This window comes from Staurois parvus, unplaced genomic scaffold (genome assembly GCF_062004578.1).
Source record: "Staurois parvus isolate SC_StPar_1 unplaced genomic scaffold, SC_StPar_1.0 ptg000296l, whole genome shotgun sequence".
Lineage (NCBI taxonomy): Eukaryota > Metazoa > Chordata > Amphibia > Anura > Ranidae > Staurois > Staurois parvus.
Genome location: NW_028318092.1, coordinates 175104 through 202500, shown reverse-complemented (window position 1 = coordinate 202500; position 27397 = coordinate 175104). Strand labels below are relative to the sequence as shown.

At 49.8% G+C, this 27397-nt stretch overlaps 2 protein-coding genes and 1 long non-coding RNA gene across 3 annotated transcripts in view; 2 read left to right on the top strand and 1 right to left on the bottom strand.

Moving 5' to 3' along the window:
- Positions 1 to 12536, bottom strand: part of LOC149458085 (uncharacterized) — a 23114-nt gene extending 10578 nt beyond the window's left edge. Inside the window, exon 1 of the long non-coding RNA XR_016313519.1 lies at positions 12398 to 12536. This is a non-coding gene — a long non-coding RNA (uncharacterized LOC149458085). The remainder of the gene's footprint in view (positions 1 to 12397) is intronic.
- Positions 2457 to 3380, top strand: LOC149458086 (olfactory receptor 6F1-like). Its single transcript, XM_089682715.1, has one exon. The coding sequence runs from the start codon at positions 2457 to 2459 to the stop codon at positions 3378 to 3380; it is 924 nt and encodes a 307-aa protein (XP_089538841.1).
- Positions 12537 to 12563: 27 nt separating the features above from the next.
- Positions 12564 to 17346, top strand: LOC149458084 (putative glutamine amidotransferase-like class 1 domain-containing protein 3B, mitochondrial). The gene is made up of 4 exons (XM_089682723.1): positions 12564 to 12889; positions 14836 to 15007; positions 15275 to 15476; positions 17045 to 17346. Exons 1-4 carry the CDS (start codon positions 12782 to 12784, stop codon positions 17235 to 17237), a joined length of 675 nt encoding a protein of 224 aa, XP_089538849.1. The 5' UTR covers positions 12564 to 12781; the 3' UTR covers positions 17238 to 17346.
- The last annotated feature ends 10051 nt before the right edge of the window (positions 17347 to 27397 follow it).

The following is a 27397-nucleotide window of genomic DNA, read 5'->3' as shown; positions in this document are numbered from 1 at the left end:
GGGACATCCCATCCACCATAGGGACATCCCAGTCCTCCAAAGAGATATCCCCATATAGCAAAGAGACATCCCATCCACCAAAAAGACATCCCAATCAACCAAAGAGACATCACCATATAGCATAGAGCAGGGGTGGGCAAATGTGGCCTTCCAGCTGTTGTAAGTCCCATGAGGCATTGCAAAACTGACAGTTACAAGCATGACTCCCAAAGGCAGAGACATGATGGGACTTTTAGTTCACTAACAGCTGGAGGGCCACAGTTGCCCACCCCTGGCATAGAGACATCCCATCCACTATAGAGACATCCCAATCCAGCAAAGAGACATCCCCATCCAGCAAAGAGACATCCACATATAGCAAAGAGACATCCCATCCACCATAGAGACATCCCAATCCAGCAAAGAGACATCCCCATATAGAAAAGAGACATTCCCATATAGCAAAGAGACATTCCAATCCACAAAGAGACAGCTCATTAAGCAAAGAAACATCCCAATCCACTACCACTACAGAGCAGGACTGTTTGGCTGCCACAGTGTGCCAGCTGGTGAAAGAGAGAGGCCGCTGTTGTCCCTTCAGTGCCATGGTGTCTGCAGCGGCCAGCCTGGGAGGCATCTGTGTATCCTCTGCAGCACTTCCTGTTTGTCTCTGGTGCCATCTTGGTCTCTCCTCCTGATGGCCCTGCTTTAGGCAAAGCCGCAGAGCGGGAGGTGAGCTGCGGCCAGGGTCTGTGTTAGCCCCGCCCAGACCACGGTCGCCACTTACCTCCCGCTGTGCGGCCTGGTCATCAAAAAAGGCCGCTCTTCTTTGGCCCGGAGGCCACAGCCCAGAGATTCATACTCTGAATGGTCTAGGGGTGTTAGTGGGGTATCACAAGGCTCAGTGTTGGTGTACCCTAAGGTTCTGTTATTAGTGGGGTACCCCAAGGCTGAGTGTTATTAGTGGAGTAGTCCAAGTTTAGTGTCATTAGGGGTGCACCCCACGGTTCAGTGTTATTAGTGGAGTACCCCAAGGCTCAGTGTTATTAGTGGTGTAACCCAGGGTTCAGTCTCAGTGGTGCACCCCAAGGTTCAGTGTTAGTGGTGTACCCCAAGGCTCAGTGTTAGTGGGGTACCACAAGGTTCAGTGATAGTGGGGTACCCCAAAGTTCAGTGTTATTAGTGGGGTACCCAAAAGCTCAGTGTTAGTGGCGTACCCCAAGGTTCAGTGTTATTAGTGGGGTACCCCAAGGTTCAGTGTTGTTAGTGGTGCACCCCAAGGTTCAGTGTTATTAGTAGTGTACCCCAAGGTTGTGTTATTAGTGGTGCACCCCAAGGTTCTGTGTTATTAGTGGGGTACCCCAAAGCTCAGTGTTATTAGTGGGGTACCCCAAGGCTCACTGTGATTAGTGGTGTACCCCAAGGCTCAGTGTTATTAGTGGGATACCCCAAAGCTCAGTGTTAGTGGGGTACCCCAAGGCTCACTGTGATAAGTGGTGTACCCCAAGGCTCAGTGTTAGTAGGATACCCCAAAGCTCAGTGTTATTAGTGGGGTACCCCAAGGCTCATTGTGATTAGTGGTGTACCTCAAAGCTCAGTGTTATTAGTGGTGTACCCCAAAGTTCAGTGTTATTAGTGGGGTACTTCAAGGCTCACTGTGATTAGTGATGCACCCCAAGGTTCAGTGTTATTAGTGGGGTACCCCAAGGTTCCATGTCATTAGTGGTGCACCCCAAGGTTCAGTGTTATTAGTGGGGGACCCCAAGGTTCCATGTCATTAGTGGTGCACCCCAAGGTTCAGTGTTATTAGTGGGGGACCCCAAGGCTCAGTGTTGGGACCATTACTTTGTAATCTATATATACACGATATGGGGTCAGGGATTTCAGTCTAAATGGCAACTATGGGGCCAATGAGGTTTAATGTTGATAAATGTAAGGTACAGCACTTGGGCGCTCGGAACACGCATGCATCATTCATACTAGGGGGGGTAAAACTGGGGGGCTCAGGATACGCATGCATCATACATACTGGGGGGGTACAATTGGGGGGCTCAGGATACGCATGCATCATTCATACTAGGGGTGGTACAACTGGGGGGCTCAGGATACGCATGCATCATACATGCTGGGGGGGTACAATTGGGGGGCTCAGAATACGCATGCATCATACATTCTAGGGGGGTACAACTGGGGGGCTCAGGATACGCATGCATCATACATTCTAGGGGGGTACAACTGGGGGGCTCAGGGTATGCATGCATCATACATTCTAGGGGGGTACAGCTGGGGGGCTCAGAATACGCATGCATCATACATTCTAGGGGGGGTACAACTGGGGGGCTCAGGATACGCATGCATCATACATTCTAGGGGGAGATATGATACAAGATTCTAAGATGTTCATTTTTTTCTGGGCTCCACCAATTCTTCATGAAGGGTCCAGCCATTGGAGGGTCCAGCCATTGGATGGTCCCAGGATGCAGCATCATGGAACGTCGGTCAGAGAGTTTTACTTCCTGGGGTTCATGGTTTCTCCAGATCTGGAATATCTCCTATTTGTGGTTGTCTTGGTGGTCTACATGGCAGGGATTGGGATCAATAGTTCTGTCATTGCCATCGTGAGGATGGATCAAAGCCTCCAGAAGCCCATGTATTTCTTCATCGGTGTTTTCTCTTTCTTGGAGATCTGGTATCCCACGGTTACGGTTCCCGGGTTATTGCGTGGATTGCTGCTAAGAGTTAAAGGGATATCTGTTGGGTGCTGCATAGCTCAGTTCTATTTACACTTTTCTTTGGGGGCCACAGAAAACTTCCTTCTCGTGGTCATGGCTTTTGACCGCTATGTGGCCATTTGTAGACCTTTACATTACGTCTTCATTATGAGACCCAAGATTTGTGTCCGATGTGCCCTGGGGACCTGGATTGGGGGCTTCGCAAGCATTGCAATTCCATGTGTCCAAATTTCGAAGGTGACATTTTGTGGCCCAAATGTGGTTGAGCATTATTATTGTGACTTTGCACCTTTGATACGACTCGGATGTTCCGATACCTCCAGTCTGGAGACTCTCTTCATGCTCACGTGTGCCCTTGTAATATTAATATGTTTCACACTCATTGTCATCTCCTATATCTACATTCTGAGGACAATTCTGGTTCTGCCGAAATCCTCAGGCCGTTCCAAAGCCTTCTACACTTGTGCCTCCCACCTGACTGTTGTCCTCATATTTTATGGAACGATTGCCTTCATGTTTGTTCGACCAACAGGAAAAAGTGACCTTCACACCAATAAGATTGTCTCCGTATTCCCATCGGTGGTGACTCCGGTGCTAAATCCCATTATCTACACACTGAGGAACCACGAGGTGAAGGCTGCAATATGGAGAGCCATCCGTTGCGTTTAATTCTCCTCTATAGACATGGAAATTGAAGCGTCACACCACTGCTGCCAGGTCCAGACCCAACTTTATTCCAGAAGAAATCAGGGGACCAGCCAAAGAGTATGCTATACATTTTGGGGGTTCAAAATTACCCCCTTCATCACAGCTTGATTGAGGACAATGTGAATGGACTGGAAATGAACTGGACCTTGAATGGTAATCCTTCCAGTGTGGTCACAAGTTCCGGTCTTTGTAGCAGTGGTGTGGAGCTTCCATGGGAATCTCTGCTACATTACGGTACAAGCCAAGCAGACCATGGAGGTCCTTTGGGGTGTAGAAACCACCTGAACCACATCGCCTCCACCAACAGCAATGCCCGAAGGATAGATGGCAAGACCAATAGGATAGCCTCACGAGTCCGGTGCTATTTTTCCATTTTCTTCAACAAATTATTTTTTACGGCATCTATTCTAGCACATCAAATGCTCTGATGTACCTTCCTAATTTATTTATTTTATTTTATAGTTTTCATATTTATTTTATTTAATTATTATTATATTTAATAATGTGATATTATTATTATTATTATTATTATTTTAAATTTATTTTATTATTATATTTAATAATGTGATGATAATAATAAAATGAGTACAATAAATATGAAATAATAACAATAATAAAAAATGAGTAAAATAAATATGAAATAATAATAATAATATTTCATATTTATTTTACTCATATTTTATTATTATTATATATTTTAGTTATTTTTTATGTTTATATTATTATTGTTAATATTTAATTTATATACAAGATATTCTTTATTATTAATCTCCTCATGTGTTTCTTGGAATACCTTTCATTGCATGCTACAGACTGAATCAATGAAAATACACTATACTGCCCCAAGTATTGTCCCTGCCCCCCCCCCCCATATATACACAATATTGCCCCAAGTATTGTCCCTGCCCCCCCATATATACACAATATTGCCCCAAGTATTGTCCCTGCCCCCCCATATATACACAATATTGCCCCAAGTATTGTCCCCGCCCCCCGTATATACACTATATTGCCTCAAGTATTGGTTGGCCGGCCTTTCCACGCACATGACCTTTAATGGCCCCCCCGTCTTAATCCGTAGGGTTCAATATTGAGTTGACCCTGCCCTTTCCACACACATGACCTTTAATGGCCCCCCAGTCTTAGTCAGTAGGGTTCAATATTGAGTTGGCCCCGCCCTTTCCATGCACATGACCTTTAATGGCCCCCCAGTCTTAATCCGTAGGGTTCAATATTGAGTTGACCCCGCCCTTTCCACACACATGACCTTTAATGGCCCCCCAGTCTTAATCCGTAGGGTTCAATATTGAGTTGACCCCGCCCTTTCCACACACATGACCTTTAATGGCCCCCCAGTCTTAATCCGTAGGGTTCAATATTGAGTTGACCCCGCCCTTTCCACACACATGACCTTTAATGGCCCCCCAGTCTTAATCCATAGGGTTCAATATTGAGTTGGCCCCGCCCTTTCCACACACATGACCTTTAATGGCCCCCCAGTCTTAGTCCGTAGGGTTCAATATTGAGTTGACCCCGCCCTTTCCACGCACATGACCTTTAATGGCCCCCCAGTCTTAATCCGTAGGGTTCAATATTGAGTTGGCCCCGCCCTTTCCACGCACATGACCTTTAATGGCCCCCCAGTCTTAATCCGTAGGGTTCAATATTGAGTTGGCCCCGCCCTTTCCACACACATGACCTTTAATGGCCCCCAGTCTTAGTCCGTAGGGTTCAATATTGAGTTGGCTCCGCCCTTTGCACCTATAACAGCTTCAACTCTTCTGGGAAGGCCGTCCACAAGGTTTAGGAGGGTGTCTATGGGAAGGTTGGACCATTCTTCCAGAAGCACATTTGTCAGGTCAGGCACTGATGTCGGGGGAGGAGGCCTGGCTCGCAGTCTCCACTCTAATTCATCCCAAAGGTGTTCTATGGGGTTGAGGTCAGGACTCTGTGCAGGACAGTCAAGTTCCTCCACCCCAAACTGGCTCCTCCATGTCTTTATGGACCTTGCTTTGTGCACTGGTGGGCAGTCATGTTGGAACAGGAAGGGGCCATCCCCAAACTCCTCCCACAAAGTTGGGAGCATGAAATTGTCCAAAATGTCGCCTTAAGAGTTCTCTTCACTGGAACTAGGGGGCCAAGCCCAACCCCTGAAAAACAACTTCACACCATAATCCCCCCTCCACCAAACTTTACACTTGGCACAATGCAGTAAGGCAAGTACCGTTCTCCTGGCAACCGCCAAACCCACAGATGTCTATTGGATTGCCAGATAGAGAAGCGTGATTAGTCCCTCCAGAGAACACGTCTCCACTGCTCTAGAGTCCAGTGGTGGCGTGCTTTACACCACGGCATCCAACGCTTTGCATTGCACTTGGTAATGGAAGGCTTGGATGCAGCTGCTCGGCCATGGAAACCCATTCCATGAAGCTCTCTACGCACTGTTGTTGGGCTCATCTGAAGGCCACACCAAGTTTGGAGGTCTTTAGCTATTGGCTCTACAGACAGTTGGCGACTTCTGCGCACTGTGCGCTTCAGCATGCGCTGACCCCGCCCTGTCATGTGACGTGGCCTACCACTTGGTGGCTGAGTGGCTGTTGTTCCCAGTTGCTTCCACTTTGTTATAATCCCACTAACAGTTGAGCCATGGAGGGGATTGGAACACCTGAATCACATGCTTGGAGGGGATTGGAACACCTGAATCACATGCTTGGGAGGGGATTGGAACACCTGAATCACATGATATGGAGGGGATTGGAACACCTGAATCACATGATATGGAGGGGCTTGGAACACCTGAATCACATGATTGGGAGGGGATTGGATCACCTGAATCACATGATATGGAGGGGATTGGAACATCTGAATCACATGATATGGAGGGGATGGGAGCACCTGAATCACATGATTGGGAGGGGATTGGAACACCTGAATCACATGATATGGAGGGGATTGGAACACCTGAATCACATGATATGGAGGGGATGGGAGCACCTGAATCACATGATTGGGAGGGGATTGGAACACCTGAATCACATGATTGGGAGGTGATTGGAACACCTGAATCACATGATATGGAGGGGATGGGAGCACCTGAATCACATGATATGGAGGGGATTGGAACACCTGAATCACATAATATGGTGAGGATTGGAACACATGATTCACATGATTGGGAGGGGATTGGAATACCTGAATCACATGATATGGAGGGGCTTGGAACACCTGAATTACATGATTGGGAGGGGATTGGAACACCTGAATCACATGATATGGAGGGGATTGGAACACCTGAATCACATGATTGGGAGGGGATTGGAACACCTGAATCACATGATATGGAGGAGATTGGGACACCTGAATCACATAATATGAAGAGGATTGGAACACCTGAATCACATGATTGGAGGGGATTGGAACACCTGAATCACATGATATGGAGGGGATTGGGACACCTGAAGCACATGATATGGAGGGGATTGGAACACCTGAATCACATGATTTGAGGGGATTGGAACACCTGAATCACATGATATGGAGGGGATTGATACACCTGAATCACATGATATGGAGGGGCTTTGAACACCTGAATCACATGATTGGGAGGGGATTGGAACACCTGAATCACATGATATGGAGGGGATTGGAACACCTGAATCACATGATTGGGAGGGGATTGGAACACCTGAATCACATGATATGGATGGGATTGGGACACCTGAATCACATGATATGGAGGGGATTGGAACACCTGAATCACATGATTGGGAGGGGATTGGAACACCTGAATCACATGATATGGAGGAGATTGGGACACCTGAATCACATAATATGGAGAGGATTGGAACATCTGAATCACATGATATGGATGGGATTGGGACACCTGAATCACATGATATGGAAGAGATTGGAGCACCTGAATCACATGATATGGAGGGGATTGGGACACCTGAATCACATGATATGGAGGGGATTGGAACACCTGAATCACATGATATGGAAGAGATTGGAGCACCTGAATCACATGATATGGAGGGGGGCGGGGACAATACTTGGGGCGATATAGTTCAGCTGTAAATTGATATCAGACATACATGGCGCGGGGCGCGATGGGTTTTCCCTCAGTGATTTGATCGATCTCCATGGTTGGCCGGTCGGCGTCTCGTATTGTGGAGTCGATGACGGGTCACAATAAAGGACCGCCGTGCCAAAGTCAGAAAATGTAAATAAATTAGTAAAGTTTTTCCTTCTCATACTTTGTTGCGGGAACATTTGTCCATCGTTGTCCTGAACATTTCCACCAAATACGGACCCCCCCATGGATCGTCCACTACGCCCCCGGACCCCCTTCCCTAGACTGTCCCCAGTCCTATCAGGTCCCAGCAGGACTTCACCAGACCTCCATGTTCTCTATACACATCCAGGTACCAACCTCTGGAGGCATCTCCAACTGGGGGGGGGATTTCTTCCTGCAATGAAGACTCGGAATGGAGGTCCGCAGTTCCTCCTCAGGACTGATTCCTGATCGATATATATTGTATCCATTGTATATTACGAATTGTCGATGTTTCCCAATCACGATGAAGCTGACAACATTACAACCAGAGAATGTAATTGATGAAACGTCCTTTTTGTTGGGGACTAAATACTGACCAGGATCCATCACCCTCCCCTATGGGATCCTAACCCCAGACCCATCCCCCGACAGAACACCATCCGTCCCCATCTGGGGCTGGAAATGTTTAATACGAAGAGTTTGGATCCCTGGAGCTCCAGGAAGGGGTCGGCCATCTTTGTCTGGATCCTCAGATTGGAGGAGGAGTGACAGATTATTATTTATTTCAGGTACTTCTATAGTGGCGTCAATGTACTCAGCACTGTACATATATATTGTACATTCACATCAGGCCCCGCCCCCGAGGAGCGGACAAGCTAAGGTCCCTAACTCACATTCATACATACACATACTAGGACAGGAGCCAATTACCCTCCCAGCATGTCCTTGGATCATCCATCCAAGGTGGGAACCCCAATATTCACACTGGAGTACCCCTCTTTATTTACATTCAGTCTCCGCCCATAATCCTGACCCCTTCAATGGATCTCCATGAAATCGGTCTCCACGATTCTTTGTGTTGGATTATTTCTGTAATTCTCCAATTCCACCAGCAGAGGTCGCTCCTCGCATACACAACCAGCCAATCCCGGCATCTCTTTGTCAATACATCCGGGACTGTGCCATCACAGCGATCATCTGAGCCCCGGGCCGATATAAAACACACAGATGGAAGAAGGTCCAAATTCATCATTAAAGCCCAACCAGCTGTGGAGATGCACTGAATCCAAAGACACCCCGAACATCAAAGTGTAGAAATGATGCAGCAGGCGAGTCCATGTTGGTGAAATGTCATTGCAGCAACTCAGAATGGCCCTCAGTAGTCTGTGTGGCCCCCACGTGCTTGTATGCATGCCTGACAACGTCGGGGGAGGGTCCTAATGAGACCACGGATGGTGTCCTGGGGGATTTCTTCCCAGATCTGGACCAGGGAATCACTGAGCTCCTGGACAGTCTGAGGTGCAACCTGGTGGTATCAGAAGGACCGAAACATGATATCCCAGAGGGGTTCTATTGGATTTAGGTCAGGTGAGTGCGGGGGATTGTCTGTACCAGGAAGAACCCGGGACCCACCGCACCAGGAGGAACCCAGGACCCACCGCACCAGGAGGAACCCAGGACCCACCGCACCAGGAGGAACCCAGGACCCACCGCACCAGGAGGAACCCAGGACCCCCTGCACCAGGAGGAACCCAGGACCCCCTGCACCAGGAGGAACCCAAGACCCACTGCACCAGCAGGAACCCAGGACCCACTGCACCAGGAGGAACCCAAGACCCACCGCACCAGGAGGAACCCAGGACCCACTGCACCAGGAGGAACCCAGGACTCACCACACCAGAAGGAACCCAGAACCCCCTGCACTGGGAGGAACCCAGGACCCACTGCACCGGGAGGAACTCAAGACCCACTGCACCAGGAGGAACCCAGGACTCACCACACCAGAAGGAACCCAGAACCCCCTGCACTGGGAGGAAACCAGGACCCACTGCACCGGGAGGAACTCAAGACCCACTGCACTGGGAGGAACCCAGGACCCCCTGCACCAGGAGGAACTCAAGACCCACTGCACCGGGAGGAACCCAGGACCCACTGCACCAGGAGGAACCCAAGACCCCCTGCACCAGGAGGAACTCGGGACCCACCGCACCAGGAGGAACCAGGACCCACGCACCAGGAGGAACCCAGGACCCACCGCACCATGAGGAACCCAGGACCCACCGCACCAGGAGGAACCCAAGACCCCCCGCACCAGGAGGAACCCGGGACCCACCGCACCAGGAGGAACCAGGACCCACGCACCAGGAGGAACCCAGGACCCACCGCACCATGAGGAACCCAGGACCCACCGCACCAGGAGGAACCCAGGACCCCCTGAACAAGGAGGAACCCAGGACCCACTGCACCAGTGTAGGGTCTGACAATGGGTCCAAGGATTTCCTCCCCATACCTAATGGCAGTCAGGGTGCCATTGTCTACCCTGTAGAGGTCTGTGTGTCCCTCCATGGAGATGCCCCCCCAGACCATCACTGACCCCCCACCACAACGGTCATGCTGAACCATGTTACAGGCAGCAGAACGTTCTCCACGGCTTCTCCAGACCCTTTCACGTCTGTCACATGTGCTCAGGGGGAACCTGTTCTCATCTGTGAAAAGCACAGGGTGCCAGCGGTGGGAATCGCGTAGAACTAGAGACGACACACAATGCTGCTCTGTACAGATCAATTGGGGGAGATAAGATAAGGGGGTCATGTGACGTCATCCTGGCTGTCCTCCAATCAGGAACCATCACCGGGGATTTCCACACAACACCATCAGAAAACTCTGAAGTATCATGGGATGGCGACTGCAGGTGAAACAATCTCCCCGATCAATGAACATCGATCTGTCCCCGGAGGAACATCATCATCTCTGCTTGTGGTACAGGAAGACACGGGGGGAGGGGGGGACAGGAAGACACGGGGGGAGGGGGGATAGGAAGACATGGGGGGAGGGGGGGACAGGAAGACACGGGGGGGACAGAATTTCATCATCTAATGGAGGTTCTACTAGACCAAACTGCATGCAGATACTGGCAGAGTACAGGGGTCAGGAGTGGTGCAGAATGCAGGGGGTCAGGAGTAAGTAATGGAGAGTACAGGGGTCAGGAGTAGGTAATGGAGAGTACAGGGGTCAGGAGTAAGTAATGGAGAGTACAGGGGTCAGGAGTAAGTAATGGAGAGTACAGGGGTCAGGAGTAAGTAATGGAGAGTACAGGGGTCAGGAGTAAGTAATGGAGAGTGCAGGGGTCAGGAGTAAGTAATGGAGAGTACAGGGGTCAGGAGTAAGTAATGGAGAGTACAGGGGTCAGGAGTAAGTAATGGAGAGTACAGGGGTCAGGAGTAAGTAATGGAGAATGCAGGGGGTCAGGAGTAAGTAATGCAGGGTGCAGGGGTCAGGAGTAAGTAATGGAGAATGCAGGGGGTCAGGAGTAAGTAATGCAGGGTGCAGGGGTCAGGAGTAAGTAATGGAGAGTACAGGGGTCAGGAGTAAGTAATGGAGAATGCAGGGGTCAGGAGTAGGTAATGCAGAGTGCAGGGGTCAGGAGTACGTAATGCAGAGTGCAGGGGTCAGGAGTAAGCAATGGAGAGTACAGGGGTCAGGAGTAAGTAATGCAGAGTGAAGGAGTCTGGAGTAAGTAATGGAGAGTACAGGGGTCAGGAGTAAGTAATGGAGAGTACAGGGGTCAGGAGTGGTACAGAATGCAGGGGGTCAGGAGTAAGTAATGCAGAGTACATGGGTCAGCAGTAAGTAATGCAGAGTGCAGGGGTCAGGAGTAAGTAATGGAGAGTACAGGGGTCAGGAGTAAGTAATCTGGAGTGCAGGGGTCAGGAGTAATTAATGGAGAGTACAGGGGTCAGGAGTAAGTAATGCAGAGTACAGGGGTCAGGAGTAAGTAATGGAGAGTACAGGGGTCAGGAGTAAGTAATGCAGAGTACAGGGGTCAGGAGTAAGTAATGGAGAGTACAGGGGTCAGGAGTAAGTAATGCAGAGTACAGGGGTCAGGAGTAAGTAATGGAGAGTACAGGGGTCAGGAGTAAGTAATGGAGAGTACAGGGGTCAGGAGTAAGTAATGGAGAGTACAGGGGTCAGGAGTAAGTAATGCAGAGTGCAGGGGTCAGGAGTAAGTAATGGAGAGTGCAGGGGTCAGGAGTAAGTAATGCAGAGTACAGGGGTCAGGAGTAAGTAATGCAGAGTACAGGGGTCAGGAGTAAGTAATCTGGAGTGCAGGGGTCAGGAGTAAGTAATGGAGAGTACAGGGGTCAGGAGTAAGTAATGCAGAGTGCAGGGGTCAGGAGTAAGTAATGGAGAGTGCAGGGGTCAGGAGTAAGTAATGCAGAGTACAGGGGTCAGGAGTAGGTAATACAGAGTGCATGGGTAAGGAGTAGGGAATGCAGAGTACAGGGGTCAGGAGTAGGTAATGCAGAGTACAGGGGTCAGGAGTAGGTAATGCAGAGTACAGGGGTCAGGAGTAGACAATGCAGAGTACAGGGGTTAGGGGTAGGTAATGCAGAGTACAGGGGTCAGGAGTAGGTAATGCAGAGTGCAGGGGTCAGGTGTAGGGAATGCAGAGTGCAGGGGTCAGGAGTAGGGAATGCAGAGTGCAGGGGTCAGGAGTAGGGAATGCAGAGTGCAGGGGTCAGGAGTAGGGAATGCAGAGTGTAGGGATCAGGTGTAGGGAATGCAGAGTGCAGGGGTCAGGAGTAGGGAATGCAGAGTGTAGGGATCAGGTGTAGAGAATGCAGAGTGCAGGGGTAAGGAGTAGGGAATGCAGAGTGTAGGGATCAGGTTGTAGTTTAGAAAAGCTTTGAAACATCTTTACCATTCCAGGAAATCCCGGATGAGTGTGACTGGCGACTTCTGCTAATGACGTCCAGTAATGGGAGCGTTCCTTCCTTATCATGACTTTACAGTCGGGAAAATCCCAGAGATTAGGAGGAAGTGCCGAGTGCTTCCTTGTTGGGGCGGATCTCCCTGACACACCCGTGTGCTGCGTATATAAAGGTGTGCGTCTCACCTGTCTGTCTGCAGTCCTCCCCGCGTCTCACCTGTCTGTCTGCAGTCCTCCTCGCGTCTCACCTGTCTGTCTGCAGTCCTCCTCGCGTCTCACCTGTCTGTCTGCAGTCCTCCTCGCGTCTCACCTGTCCTTCAGCTCAGCTCCTGCAGACATCCTCCATCTTTGTCATCCTCCTTCCTCTCATCCATCATGTCCAAGAAGGTGGCAGTGATCCTCTCCGGCTGTGGGGTGTACGATGGCAGTGAAATCCATGAATCATCCGCTGTGCTGGTTCACCTGAGTCGGGCCGGAGTCCAGGTAAGGAGGAAATTCTTCTCTGTGTGATTAGACTGAATGAGTGTATGAATGCAACTGCCAAACCCAGACACGTCCATCGGATTGCCAGACAGAGAAGCGTGATTGGTCCCTCCAGAGAACACGTCTCCCCTGCTCTAGAGTCCAGTGGCGGCGTGCTTTACACCACGGCATCCGACGCTTTGCACTGCACTTGGTGATGGAAGGCTTGGATGCAGCTGCTCGGCCATGGAAACCCATTCCATGAAGCTCTCTATGCATGATACGAAGGGGATTGGAACACCTAAATCACATGATTGGAGGGGATTGGAACACCTGAATCACATGATTGGAGGGGATTGGAACGCCTGAATCACATGATTGGAGGGGATTGGAGCACCTGAATCACATGATTGGAGGGGATTGGAGCACCTAAATCACATGACTGGAGGGCGTGGCCAATACTTGGGGCAATATCGTGTATAGTCCTGCACACAATATCCAGTATATATAGTCCTGCAGGGTATAAAGGGTGAGGAAGGCAGACGTGTGACAGGCGATCAGGCGATTTCTGAACGTTGCATCATACAGAGGTCGGGCCGCAGGTTATGGTGAACATGAATCTGTAGAAGGGGAACTCCAGTGTCTGAACAGCCGGGTGGAGGCAGTGCAGCCGCTACAGTTACAGGAGGTTGTGAAAAGGCAGAGAAGGCAATAAATGAATCAAATCCAGAGGAGAGCAGAGACATGAATAGAATAGACATGAATAGAATAGACTAGATGAGGGCGGAGTCCTGATCACAGGGTAGTAAGCTCGGGGTCTCTGTTGGCGGGGTGGGTTACACCTCCAGTATGGAAAAGGAAAACAGAAGACAAACGTTCTCCTGGAGAAACAACTAAAATAAAAGATACAAAAAAAAAAAAAAAAATACAGAGAAGGTGAGAAGTACTGAAGGTTGGAGCTCCATCACCTTCCATTCACTATACAGAGAGCGGGGGTGGGGTCTACTCTGCCCACATAGAGACCCCATTATAGGTGGAACCATATATGAGTCCCAATCAGCGTCTCCATATTCTGTAGTATGGATACAATGATGATGGTGGCGGTGATGATGATGGTGGCGGTGATGATGATGGTGATGATGATGATGGCGGTGATGATGATGATGATGGTGGTGAGGATGATGGTGGCGGTGATGATGATGATGGTGATGATGATGGTGGCGGTGATGATGATGGTGATGAGGATGATGGTGGTGATGATGATGATGGTGGTGATGATGATGATGGTGGTGATGTTGATGATGATGATGATGATGGTGATGATGATGGTGGTGGCGGTGATGATGATGATGGTGGCGGTGGTGATGATGATGGTGGCGGTGATGATGGTGGCAATGATGATGGTGGTGATGGTGAGGATGATGGTGGCGGTGGTGATGATGATGGTGGCGGTGATGATGATGATGGTGGCGGTGGTGATGATGATGGTGGCGGTGATGATGATGATGGTGGCGGTGATGATGATGATGGTGGCGGTGGTGATGATGATGGTGGCGGTGATGATGATGATGGTGGCGGTGGTGATGATGATGGTGGTGATGTTGATGATGATGGTGGCGGTGATGATGATGGTGGTGATGTTGATGATGGTGATGATGATGGTGGCGGTGATGATGGTGATGATGATGATGGTGGCGGTGGTGATGAGGATGATGGTGGCAGTGATGATGATGATGGTGGCGGTGGTGATGATGATGGTGGCGGTGGTGATGATGATGGTGGCGGTGATGATGATGATGGTGGCGGTGGTGATGATGGCGTTGGTGGTGATGGTGGTGATGATGGTGATGATGATGGTGGCGGTGATGATGATGGTGGCGGTGATGATGATGATTACATCTTCTGTGTATTCGGAGTCATTCCTGGGGTCTCTATGTACTAAGACTCTGCACTCTTTTCCTCCTCAGTACGTGATCTTCTCCCCGAATATCGATCAGATGCATGTGGTGGACCATGTGAAGGGACAGCCCACCCAGGAGAAGCGCAATGTACTTACAGAGAGCGCTCGCATCGCAAGAGGGAAAATCTCCGACCTGAAAGATCTGAAAGTCAGCGAATTTGACGCACTTATCATACCGGGTACGGCAGGCGATCGATACACCCAGAAGTCTCCATGTAAAGAGATAATATTTTAGTGTGGCTCCGGCAAAGCTTTGTCCTGATTGGCACTGGCAGAGAAAGTGATGGGAAAGCCAATCTTTTACAGTTGTCACCAGGAAGTGCAGGGAAATCTCCCCATGGGGACACTTACAGCAAACCCTTCTCTGCTCCCAGAACCCACAATCTTTGGTTGAAGTGTAATAATATGATCAGAGGGCTGACTGGTTCCTGTCTTTTGTCCTTCAGGTGGTTTTGGAGTCGCTAAGAATTTGTCTACGTGGGCTGTGCAGGGGAAGGAGTGCTCCGTTCTGAAACCCATCGAGGAGACGATAAAAGCTTTCCATGCCGGCAATAAGGCGATCGCTCTGTGCTGCATCTCTCCGGTGCTGGCCGCAAAGCTCATCCCGGGATGTGAGGTCACCGTGGGCTGTGACACCGAGTGTGAGCAGTACGTCACCCTTCCTTCTTTATCTCTAGGATCATTCTGTTGTAGCACCCTCCTCCTTAGCTAGGGGGAGCTCTAACTTCAATTGTTAGATAGCAGCCTGGGTGCAATAGTCAGTAGGTCAAATTTTGGCCAGAGCTGAGACCAGCCGGCTGCAGACCAGCCCTCTGGAATTTCCGCCTGCTCTAGAAGCAGTGGGTGGATCTGAAGAGTGGCTGATCTGTACTTTTGAGGGATCCTGGCCAATCCTCAACAGGAGGCTTGGCAAGGGGCTGGGACAACCCTTAAAAGTGACAGAGCCTGCTCAGCAGCAGGAGAGTTGGAGGAGAGTTTGGGTGGAAGAGGATTTGATGGCTGGAGAGCAGGAGCCTGGGAGGGGGCCCAGATGGAGAGGGGCTTGACTCCAGGCAGGGACCTTGGAAGGAGGAATATTTTGGACTTCACCGGCCCCCTGAGAGAGGACCACCTGTATGGAAGGGAAGGAGTGGCCCAGCTAGAAGGCCTGGTAGCCGCCACCGGTCCATCTGCAGCATAGGAGAAGGACTAATAGAATAGACCTGCACCCCTTGGGCCAGAGAGGGGAGAAAGCATTTTGGAGGAACACCCGACTCGCTCCGTACATGGGACTGTTACTCCCTTCAGTAACAGCCACTAGATCCCCTGTCCAGGATTCCTCCAGGCAGCCAGATAGAGGAGCATTTAGGGCCTGGAGTAGTACATGGGGAGATGCTGGCTAGCTCTCCAAGAAAAGGATTTCTTACATTGGTGGTAAGCAGGAAGAACGTCCCTTACATTGGTGATCAGTGGGAAGAACGTCCCTTACATTGGGGGTCAGTGGGAAGAATGTCCCTTACATTGGTGATCAGTGGGAAGAATGTCCCTTACATTGGGGGTCAGTGGGAAGAATGTCCCTTACATTGGGGGGTCAGTGGGAAGAATGTCCCTTACATTGGTGGTCAGTGGGAAGAATGTCCCTTACATTGGTGATCAGTGGGAAGAATGTCCCTTACATTGGTGATCAGTGGGAAGAACGTCCCTTACATTGGTGATCAGTGGGAAGAATGTCCCTTACATTGGTGATCAGTGGGAAGAATGTCCCTTACATTGGTGGTCAGTGGGAAGAATTACACCCTTACTGTTAGCTAGAAGGATCAGTAGTGTCAGAGGGAACTTAACTGAGGGGCAGAAATTGCTAATCGCTCAAGGAACCCCCAGCAACCTCTGGAGGAACCCTGGTCTACAGGCTAGTTTGTATAGGACTAAGAATGGGGGTGGGAGCAGGTTTAGGATTAGATAGGTTTAGCCTGGACTTCCACTTTAAGAAATCATAGCTGCCAGAAAAGATGGACAGGATTGGTCCTACAAAATAGTTGAAAGTTCATACAATTTGTTATCCAACCAGTTCTGGACTAAGGATGTACCTCCTACATATCATCTTCCCAGACAAGTTGCCTCTTTTATTATTGGATCAATGGGCCTCCAGACAATTGTCTTCTAATAAACGGTGTTCCATTCCCCGGAAGTCATTCTACCTTTCACTAACCTCTCATTTCCCCCATCATGGTCCGTAGGTGGCCGTACGCTGGAACTGCCGGAGCCATTAAAGAACTGGGCTGTAAACACGTCAACAAGCAGGTGGATGAGGTCCACGTGGACACCAAAAATAAACTGGTCACCAACTGCGCCTTCATGAGCAACAGTCCTCTGCACCAGATCTTTGATGGCGTCGGCGAAATGGTCAAAGCTCTTCTGAAGCTTCTTTAACCTAGACCAGGAAATGTTATTGATTGCCGGCATTGTGATGTCACCTGTCCGGTGTGGAGACCTCTATTTATTATTAGTCAGAAATAAAGTGTGATGTCATATGTCTAAAGCTCTGTCTGTTGTTTGTTCCCTCACCATATGTGGTAATACAAAGATAAAGGGAAAGATGGTAAATAGGATTGGGAGGATTTGAATTTACTTCCTGTCCTGAAGGTGAGAGGACATCTTCCATTGTAATGTGAAATCTCCCAAAGTGAGGGCACATCTCCCAAAGTGAGGGGACATCTCCCAAAGTGAGGGGACATCTCCCAAAGTGAGGGGACATCTCCCAAAGTGAGGGGACATCTCTCAATGTAATGTAAAATCTCCCAAAGTGAGAGGACATCTCCCAATGTAATGTGACATCTCCCAATGTAATGTGACATCTCCCAAAGTGAGGGGACATCTCCCAAAGTGAGGGGACATCTCCCAAGGTGAGGGCACATCTCCCAAGGTGAGGAGACATCTCCCAAGGTGAGGAGACATCTCCCAAAGTGAGGGGACATCTCCCAAAGTAAGGGGACATCTCCCAAGGTGAGGGCACATCTCCCAAGGTGAGGGCACATCTCCCAAGGTGAGGAGACATCTCCCAAGGTGAGGAGACATCTCCCAAAGTGAGGGGACATCTCCCAAAGTGAGGGGACATCTCCCAAAGTGAGGGGACATCTCTCAATGTAATGTAAAATCTCCCAAAGTGAGAGGACATCTCCCAATGTAATGTGACATCTCCCAATGTAATGTGACATCTCCCAAAGTGAGGGGACATCTCCCAAAGTGAGGGGACATCTCCCAAAGTAAGGGGACATCTCCCAAGGTGAGGGCACATCTCCCAAGGTGAGGGCACATCTCCCAAGGTGAGGAGACATCTCCCAAAGTGAGGGGACATCTCCCAAAGTGAGGGGACATCTCCCAAAGTGAGGGGACATCTCCCAAAGTGAGGAGACATCTCCCAAGGTGAGGGGACATCTCCTAAGTGAGGGGACATCTCCCAAAGTGAGGGCACATCTCCCAAGGTGAGGAGACATCTCCCAAAGTGAGGGGACATCTCCTAAGTGAGGGGACATCTCCTAAAGTGAGGGGGCATCTCCCGAGGTGAGGAGATATCTTCCAAACTAATGGGACGGAGTGGATGACGGAGGTGCAGGGAGGTTGATGCTGGCAAAGGTACACACAGAAAACAGGGACAGGGACAGCAGAATGACCAGAGGAGACAACAGGTGTAAGAATGCTGGTTGCAAGGAGGACCACACAGGTCACTGGGGGACAGGCTGGTAGACACTGGGAACACTGGGAGTACGGAGAACACACTGGAAGAATCTGGGAGACACCGCCCACAGTAGAATGTCAGGGTCACTAGGAGCCTTCATGGGGGACTCGGCACTAGGAACGCTCACTGTTGCTCAGACAATCCTGAGGGAAGGATTCAATAGAAGGGAGATGGTCTGGCTGGGCTGAGTGTGGAGCCAATCGATCAACGGATGGATGACCAATCTGGGACACAAGTCTTGGGGGGATAACTGGTACCAGCAGAACCCTGCAAGTCGAAGTCATGGGACTACATGTACCAGCATGCCTGCTGTTTTTAGTGATTAGATATACTGGACAGGAGAAAAGACTGACCTGAACACCAGAAACCTTGGGGTACCCCACTAATAATACTGAACCGTGGGGTCCCCCACTAATAATACTGAACCTTGGAGTACCCCACTGACACTGAACCTTGGGGTGCATCACTAATAACACTGAACCTTGGGGTGCATCACTTATAACACTGAACCTTGGGGTTTCCCACTAATAACAATGAACCCTGGGGTACACCACTAATAACACTGAATCTTGGGGTACCCAACTAATAACACTGGACCTTGGGGTACCCCATTAATAACACTGAACCTTGGGGTACCCCACAAATAACACTGAACCCTGGGGTACACCACTAATAACACTGAACCTTGGGGTTTCCCACTAATAACACTGAACCTTGGGGTTTCCCACTAATAACACTGAACCTTGGGGTACACCACTAATAACACTGAACCTTGGGGTACCCCACTAATAACACTGAACCCTGGGGTACACCACTAATAACACTGAACCTTGGGGTACCCCACTAATAACACTGAACCTTGGGGTACCCCACTAATAACACTGAACCCTGGGGTACACCACTAATAACACTGAACCTTGGGGTACCCCACTAATAACACTGAACCCTGGGGTACACCACTAATAACACTGAACCTTGGGGTACCCCACTAATAACACTGAACCTTGGGGTTTCCCACTAATAACACTGAACCTTGGGGTACCCCACTAATAACACTGAACCCTGGGGTACACCACTAATAACACTGAACCTTGGGGTTTCCCACTAATAACACTGAACCTTGGGGTTTCCCACTAATAACACTGAACCCTGGGGTACACCACTAATAACACTGAACCTTGGGGTTTCCCACTAATAACACTGAACCTTGGGGTACCCAACTAATAACACTGAACCTTGGGGTACACCACTAATAACACTGAACCTTGGGGTACCCAACTAATAACACTGAACCTTGGGGTACCCCACTAATAACAATGAACCTTGGGGTTTCCCACTAATAACACTGAACCTTGGGGTACCCAACTAATAACACTGAACCTTGGGGTACCCCACTAATAACACTGAACCTTGGGGTACCCCACTAATAACAATGAACCTTGGGCTTTCAATCGATGCTGAAAAGGCATTTGATAGAGTAGATTGAAGCTTCATGATGGACACTCTGGAGACTCTAGGATTGGGAGTTAGAATGAGACAGTGGATAGGAAAATTGTATAGAGAGCCCTCTGCGGTTATTTTGGTTAACGGAGAGAGGTCAGAACAGGGGCGGACTGACAACTCCTGGGGCCCCCGGGCAATAGGGGATCATGGGGCCCCTGTGTCCTTGCCCAAACGCAAAAAAGCCTATGAAAAAGGTACCAGGGGCATCTCATGGGGCCCCCTACTGACCCCAGGCCCTCGGGCAGTGCCCGGGTTTCAAAATGGTCAGTCCGCCCCTGGGTCGGAACCTATTGGGATGTCAAATGGAACAAGACAGGGATGCCCACTGTCCCCATTGTTGTATGTATTGTCATTGGAACCTTTACTGGCAACAATTAGGAACATATGGACATAAAAGGAATACAGATAGGAGGAATTGAACATAAAGTGGCAGCCTTCGCGGACGATCTGTTGTTCTATGTGGGAAATCCTAGGATAACACTCCCAAATTTAATGAAGAGCTTAAAGGATTATGGGGAGCTATCAAATTTGAAAATTAACCCGACAAAAACTGAGATCTTAAATGTAAATCTTCCCGAATAGTGAAAAAGAAAAGATACAAAAAGAATTCCCTTTTATATGGAAGGATAGAGAGATAAAATATCTAGGGGTTAAACCAGCAATGGGCAAACTACGGCCCGCGGGCCGTATACGGCCCGGCGGACCTTTTAATCCGGCCCGCGGAGCTAGGCTCCCGCTAGGCTCCTCTCACAGTCCGCCCTGAAGACCGGTGTAGCATGAAAATCTGTCTCCTATGAGGATCTGTCCCCCTCGACGTATCTGCGCATGTGCCGGAGATCGCCGATCGGCTGCTAATGCCTGAAACTGGCACATGCGCAGATACGTCGAGGGGGACAGATCCTCATAGGAGACAGATTTTCATGCTACACCGGAACGGCGCAGGAACACGGCGAGAGGAACGTGCGGAGCAAAGGTAAGTGAATTGACACAGGGGGGACTTGGGGACTTAATATGGGGGATGAATTAATATGGGGAATGAATTACTATATGGGGGATGAATTACTATATGGGGGATGAATTACTATGGGGGATGAATTACTATATGGGGGATGAATTACTATATGGGGGATGAATTACTATGGGGGATGAATTACTATATGGGGGATGAATTACTATATGGGGGATGAATTACTATGGGGGATGAATTACTATATGGGGGATGAATTACTATGGGGGATGAATTACTATATGGGGGATGAATTACTATATGGGGGATGAATTACTATATGTGGGATGAATTACTATATGGGGGATGAATTACTATGGGGGATGAATTACTATATGGGGGATGAATTACTATGGGGGATGAATTACTATGGGGGATGAATTACTATATGGGGGATGAATTACTATATGGGGGATGAATTACTATGGGGGATGAATTACTATATGGGGGGTGAATTACTATATGGGGGATGAATTACTATGGGGGATGAATTACTATATGGGGGATGAATTACTATGGGGGATGAATTACTATATGGGGGATGAATTACTATGGGGGATGAATTACTATATGGGGGATGAATTACTATGGGGGATGAATTACTATATGGGGGATGAATTACTATGGGGGATGAATTACTATATGGGGGATGAATTACTATGGGGGATGAATTACTATATGGGAGATGAATTACTGTGGGGGATGAATTACTATGTGGGATGAATTACTATATGGGGGATGAATTACTATGGGGGATGAATTACTATGGGGGATGAATTACTATATGGGGGATGAATTACTATGGGGGATGAATTACTATGGGGGATTAATTACTATGCTTACTATGGGGGAATATTACTATACTTACTATGGATGACACATACACATCATTCATCTACTCTTGGTCCGGCCCCCGGGTCCAATATATGAACCCATTGCGGCCCTCAAGTCAAAAAGTTTGCCCACCCCTGGGTTAAACTCACTGCTTCATATAAGAACTTGTATAAATTATATCTCACTTTTAAACGAGATTAAGGAGGAACTAAAGAAATTGGGAGGAGGTAACCCGTCCTGGATTGGGCGCATAAATCTGATAAAAATGGTAATTGTACCTAAAATCCTGTATAAATTCCAGATGATCCCAATTGAACTTCCGGAGGTTTTTTTCAAGGTAATTAAAAAGATGATAACAAGATATATATGGAAAAATAAAAAACCTAGGATCTCTTATGATTGGCTGAGAAGAAATAAAGAGAAGGGAGGATTGGGAGTGCCAGATATTAAGAGGTATTATAGGGCAGCAGTTCCAGCGAGAATCTATGACCAGACACACCACCCAGAGGGGAAGAGCTGGGTCAAGACTGAAAACGAATTAAGCGGAGTTAACTTGAGTAAAATCAAATGGGTACCAGCCAGGGGCGGACTGACCATTTGGAAAACTCAGGCACTGCCCGAGGGCCCGGGGTCAGTAGGGGGCCCCATGAGATGCCCCTGGTACCTTTTTCATAGGCTTTTTTGAGTTTGGGCAAGGACACAGGGGCCCCATGATCCCCTATTGCCCGGGGGCCCCATGAGTTGTCAGTCCGCCCCTGATTCGGGTATATGGTACTATCTGAATGCAGCAAAGGGGCTGATACCTAAGTTTTGGCATAGTTCAGAGGTGCGGAGAGAAGAGGATTGGGTGGGAAGAGTGAACCAGATATGTAGGATGGAGAAACGGTATTATATGAAAGAAGACAAGATGGGGGTATATTACAGGAGGGGGGGGGAAGACTTTGTGCCCAAAGTGACATATATGAAGCAGCAGAGAGGGACATGTGAAAGTAACTGTTACTTAGGAAAAGATGTAATGAGAAATGCAGAGTGGGTGGTTTTATTATTAGGAGGGGGTAGGTTTTGGGGTGGGTGGGGGTATTAGATAGGAGGGGGGGGGGGTAATGGGAATAAAGATAGAAAGGGATGTAACTGATGGTTATATATGTTATATGAGAGTAATGAAGAAATATGTGTTTTGTATGAAAAATGAATAAATATTTAAATAATAAAAAAAAAATAACACTGAACCCTGGGGTACCCCACTAATAACACTGAGCCTTGGGGTACCCCACTAATACTGAACCTTGGGGTACCCCACTAATAACACTGAGCCTTGGGGTACCCCACTAATACTGAACCTTGGGGTACCCCACTAATAACACTGAGCCTTGGGGTACTCCACTAATAATGAACCTTGGGGTACCCCACTAATCACACTGAGCCTTGGGGTACTCCACTAATAATGAACCTTGGGGTACCCCACTAATACTGAACCTTGGGGTACCCCACTAATAACACTGAAAATTGTGGTACCCAACTAATAACACTGAACCTTGGGGTACCCCACTAATACTGAACCTTGGGGTACCCCACTAATAACACTGAACCTTGGGGTACCCCGCTGATACTGAACCTTGGGGTACTCCACTAATAACACTGAACCTTGGGGTACCCCACTAATACTGAAGCTTGGGGTCCCCCACTAATCACACTGAGCCTTGGGGTACTCCACTAATAACACTGAGCCTTGGGGTACACTACTGATAACACTGAGCCTTGGGGTACTCCACTAATAACACTGAGCCTTGGGGTACACTACTGATAACACTGAACCTTGGGGTACCCAACTAATACTGAACCTTGGGGTACCCCACTAATAACACTGAAAATTGTGGTACCCAACTAATAACACTGAACCTTGGGGTACCCCACTAATAACACTGAACCTTGGGGTACTCCACTAATACTGAACCTTTGGGTATTCCACTAATCACATTGAACCTTGGGGTCCCCCACTGACACCCCTAAACCATGCAGAGTATGAATCATTAACCACTACTCTCTGAATACGATCTTTTAGCCAGTTTTCTATCCATTTACATTTGGATTTTTCCAACCTGTAGACATTACCTTACAAATTAGCCAAGTATACCACGTCCACCGCCACCCCTCTGTCCAAGTATACCACGTCCACCGCCACCCCTCTGTCCAAGTATACCACGTCCACCGCCACCCCTCTGTCCAAGTATACCACGTCCACCGCCACCCCTCTGTCCAAGTATACCACGTCCACTGCCACCCCTCTGTACAAGTATACCACGTCCACCGCCACCCCTCTGTCCAAGTATACCTTGTCCACCGCCACCCCTCTGTACAAGTATACCACGTCCACCGCCACCCCTCTGTCCAAGTATACCACGTCCACCGCCAACCCTCTGTCCAAGTATACCTTGTCCACCGCCACCCCTCTGTCCAAGTATACCACGTCCACCGCCACCCCTCTGTCCAAGTATACCTTGTCCACCGCCACCCCTCTGTCCAAGTATACCACGTCCACCACCACCCCTCTGTCCAAGTTTACCATGTCCACTGCCCCCCCTCTCTCCAAGTTTACCACGTCCACCGCCACCCCTCTGACCAAGTATACCACGTCCACCGCCAACCCTCTGACCAAGTATACCATATCCACCGCCACCCCTCTGTCCAAGTTTACCATGTCCACTGCCACCCCTCTGTCCAAGTTTACCATGTCCACTGCCACCCCTCTGTCCAAGTATACCACGTCCACCGCCACCCCTCTGTCCAAGTATACCTTGTCCACCGCCACCCCTCTGTACAAGTATACCACATCCACCGCCACCCCTCTGTCCAAGTATACCACGTCCACCGCCAACCCTCTGTCCAAGTATACCTTGTCCACCGCCACCCCTCTGTCCAAGTATACCACGTCCACCGCCACCCCTCTGTCCAAGTATACCTTGTCCACCGCCACCCCTCTGTCCAAGTATACCACGTCCACCACCACCCCTCTGTCCAAGTTTACCATGTCCACTGCCCCCCCTCTCTCCAAGTTTACCACGTCCACCGCCACCCCTCTGACCAAGTATACCACGTCCACCGCCACCCCTCTGTCCAAGTATACCAAATCCACCGCCACCCCTCTGTCCAAGTTTACCATGTCCACTGCCACCCCTCTGTCCAAGTATACCACGTCCACCGCCAACCCTCTGTCCAAGTATACCACGTCCACCGCCACCCCTCTGTCCAAGTATACCACGTCCACCGCCACCCCTCTGTCCAAGTTTACCATGTCCACTGCCACCCCTCTGTCCAAGTATACCGCGTCCACCACCACCCCTCTGTCCAAGTATACCACGTCCACCGCCAGCCCCCTGTCCAAGTATACCACGTCCACTGCCACCCCTCTGTCCAAGTATACCATATCCACCGCCACCCCTCTGTCCAAGTATACCATATCCACAGCCACCCCTCAGTCCCAGTATACCACGTCCACCACCACCCATCTGTCCAAGTATACCACATACACCACCACCCCTCTGTCCAAGTATACTACGTCTACCGCCACCCCTCTGTCCAAGTATACCATATCCACAGCCACCCCCCTGTCCAAGTATATTACGTCCACAGCCACCCCTCTGTCCAAGTATACCACATCCACCGCCACCCCTCCGTCCAAGTATATCACGTCCACCGCCACCCCTCTGTCACATCCACAGCCCCCCTCTGTCCAAGTATACCATGTACACCTCCACCCCTCTGTCCAAGTATACCGTGTCCACCGCCACCCCTCTGTCCAAGTATACCGCGTCCACCGCCACCCTCTGTCCAAGTATACCACGTCCACAGCCTCCCCTCTGTCCAAGTATACCGCGTCCACCACCACCCCTCTGTCCAAGTATACCACGTCCACCGCCAGCCCCCTGTCCAAGTATACCATATCCACCGCCACCCCTCTGTCCAAGTATACCATATCCACCGCCACCCCTCTGTCCAAGTATACCACGTCCACAGCCACCCCTCAGTCCCAGTATACCATGCCCACTGCCCGCCTCTGTCCAAGTATACCACGTCCACCGCCACCCCTCTGTCCAAGTATACTACGTCCACCGCCACCACTCTGTCCAAGTATACCATGTCCACCACCACCCCTCTGTCCAAGTATACCACATCCACCGCCACCCCTCTGTCCAAGTATACCACGTCCACAGCCCCCCTATGTCCAAGTATACCACGTCCACGCCCCTCTCTGTCCAAGTATACTGCATCCACCGCCACCCTCTGTCAAAGTATACCATGTCTACCACCACCCCTCTGTCCAAGTATACCACGTCCGCAGTCCCCCCTCTGTCCAAGTATACAGCATCCACAGCCACCCCTCTGTCACTGCCACGTTTCTGTCTAAATATACCACATCCACAGCCATCCCTCTGTCCAAGTATACCACGTCCACAGCCACCCCTCTATCCATGCTTCCTCCTCCTTCTGCAAAGTTACAATGTACCAGTATGATCACTGGGGGAGGGGAAATTGGGGAAATTCTTCCTCCTGCCTGCAGTATACCACGTCCACCACCACCTCTCTGTCCAAGTATACCACGTTCACAGCCACCACTCTGTCCAAGTATACCACATCCACAGCCACCCCTCTGTCCAAGTATACCACATCCACCACCAGCCCTCTGTCCACGTATACCACATCCACAGCCACCCCTCTGTCCAAGTATACCACATCCATCACCACCCCTCTGTCCAAGTATACCATGTCCACAGCCACCACTCTGTCCAAGCATAACAGGTCCACCACCACCATCCTGTCCAAGTATACCACGTCCACTGCCACCCATCTGTCCAAGTATACCACGTCCACAGCCACCACTCTGTCCAAGTATACCACGTCCACCACCACCCCTCTGTCTAAGTATACCACGTCCACAGCCACCCCTCTGTCCAAGTATACCACAGCCACCCCTCTGTCCAAGTATACCACATCCACCACCACCCCTCTGTCCACGTATACCACAGCCACCACCACCCCTCTGTCCAAGTATACCATGTCCACAGCCACCACTCTGTCCAAGTATACCAGGTCCACCACCACCCCCCTGTCCAAGTATACCACGTCCACCGCCACCCATCTGTCCAAGTATACCACGTCCACCGCCACCCCTCTGTCCAAGTATACCTTGTCCACCGCCACCCCTCTGTCCAAGTATACCACGTCCACCACCACCCCTCTGTCCAAGTATACCATGTCCACAGCCACCACTCTGTCCAAGCATAACAGGTCCACCACCACCATCCTGTCCAAGTATACCACGTCCACTGCCACCCATCTGTCCAAGTATACCACGTCCACAGCCACCCCTCTGTCCAAGTATACCACAGCCACCCCTCTGTCCAAGTATACCACATCCACCACCACCCCTCTGTCCACGTATACCACATCCACCACCACCCCTCTGTCCAAGTATACCATGTCCACAGCCACCACTCTGTCCAAGTATACCAC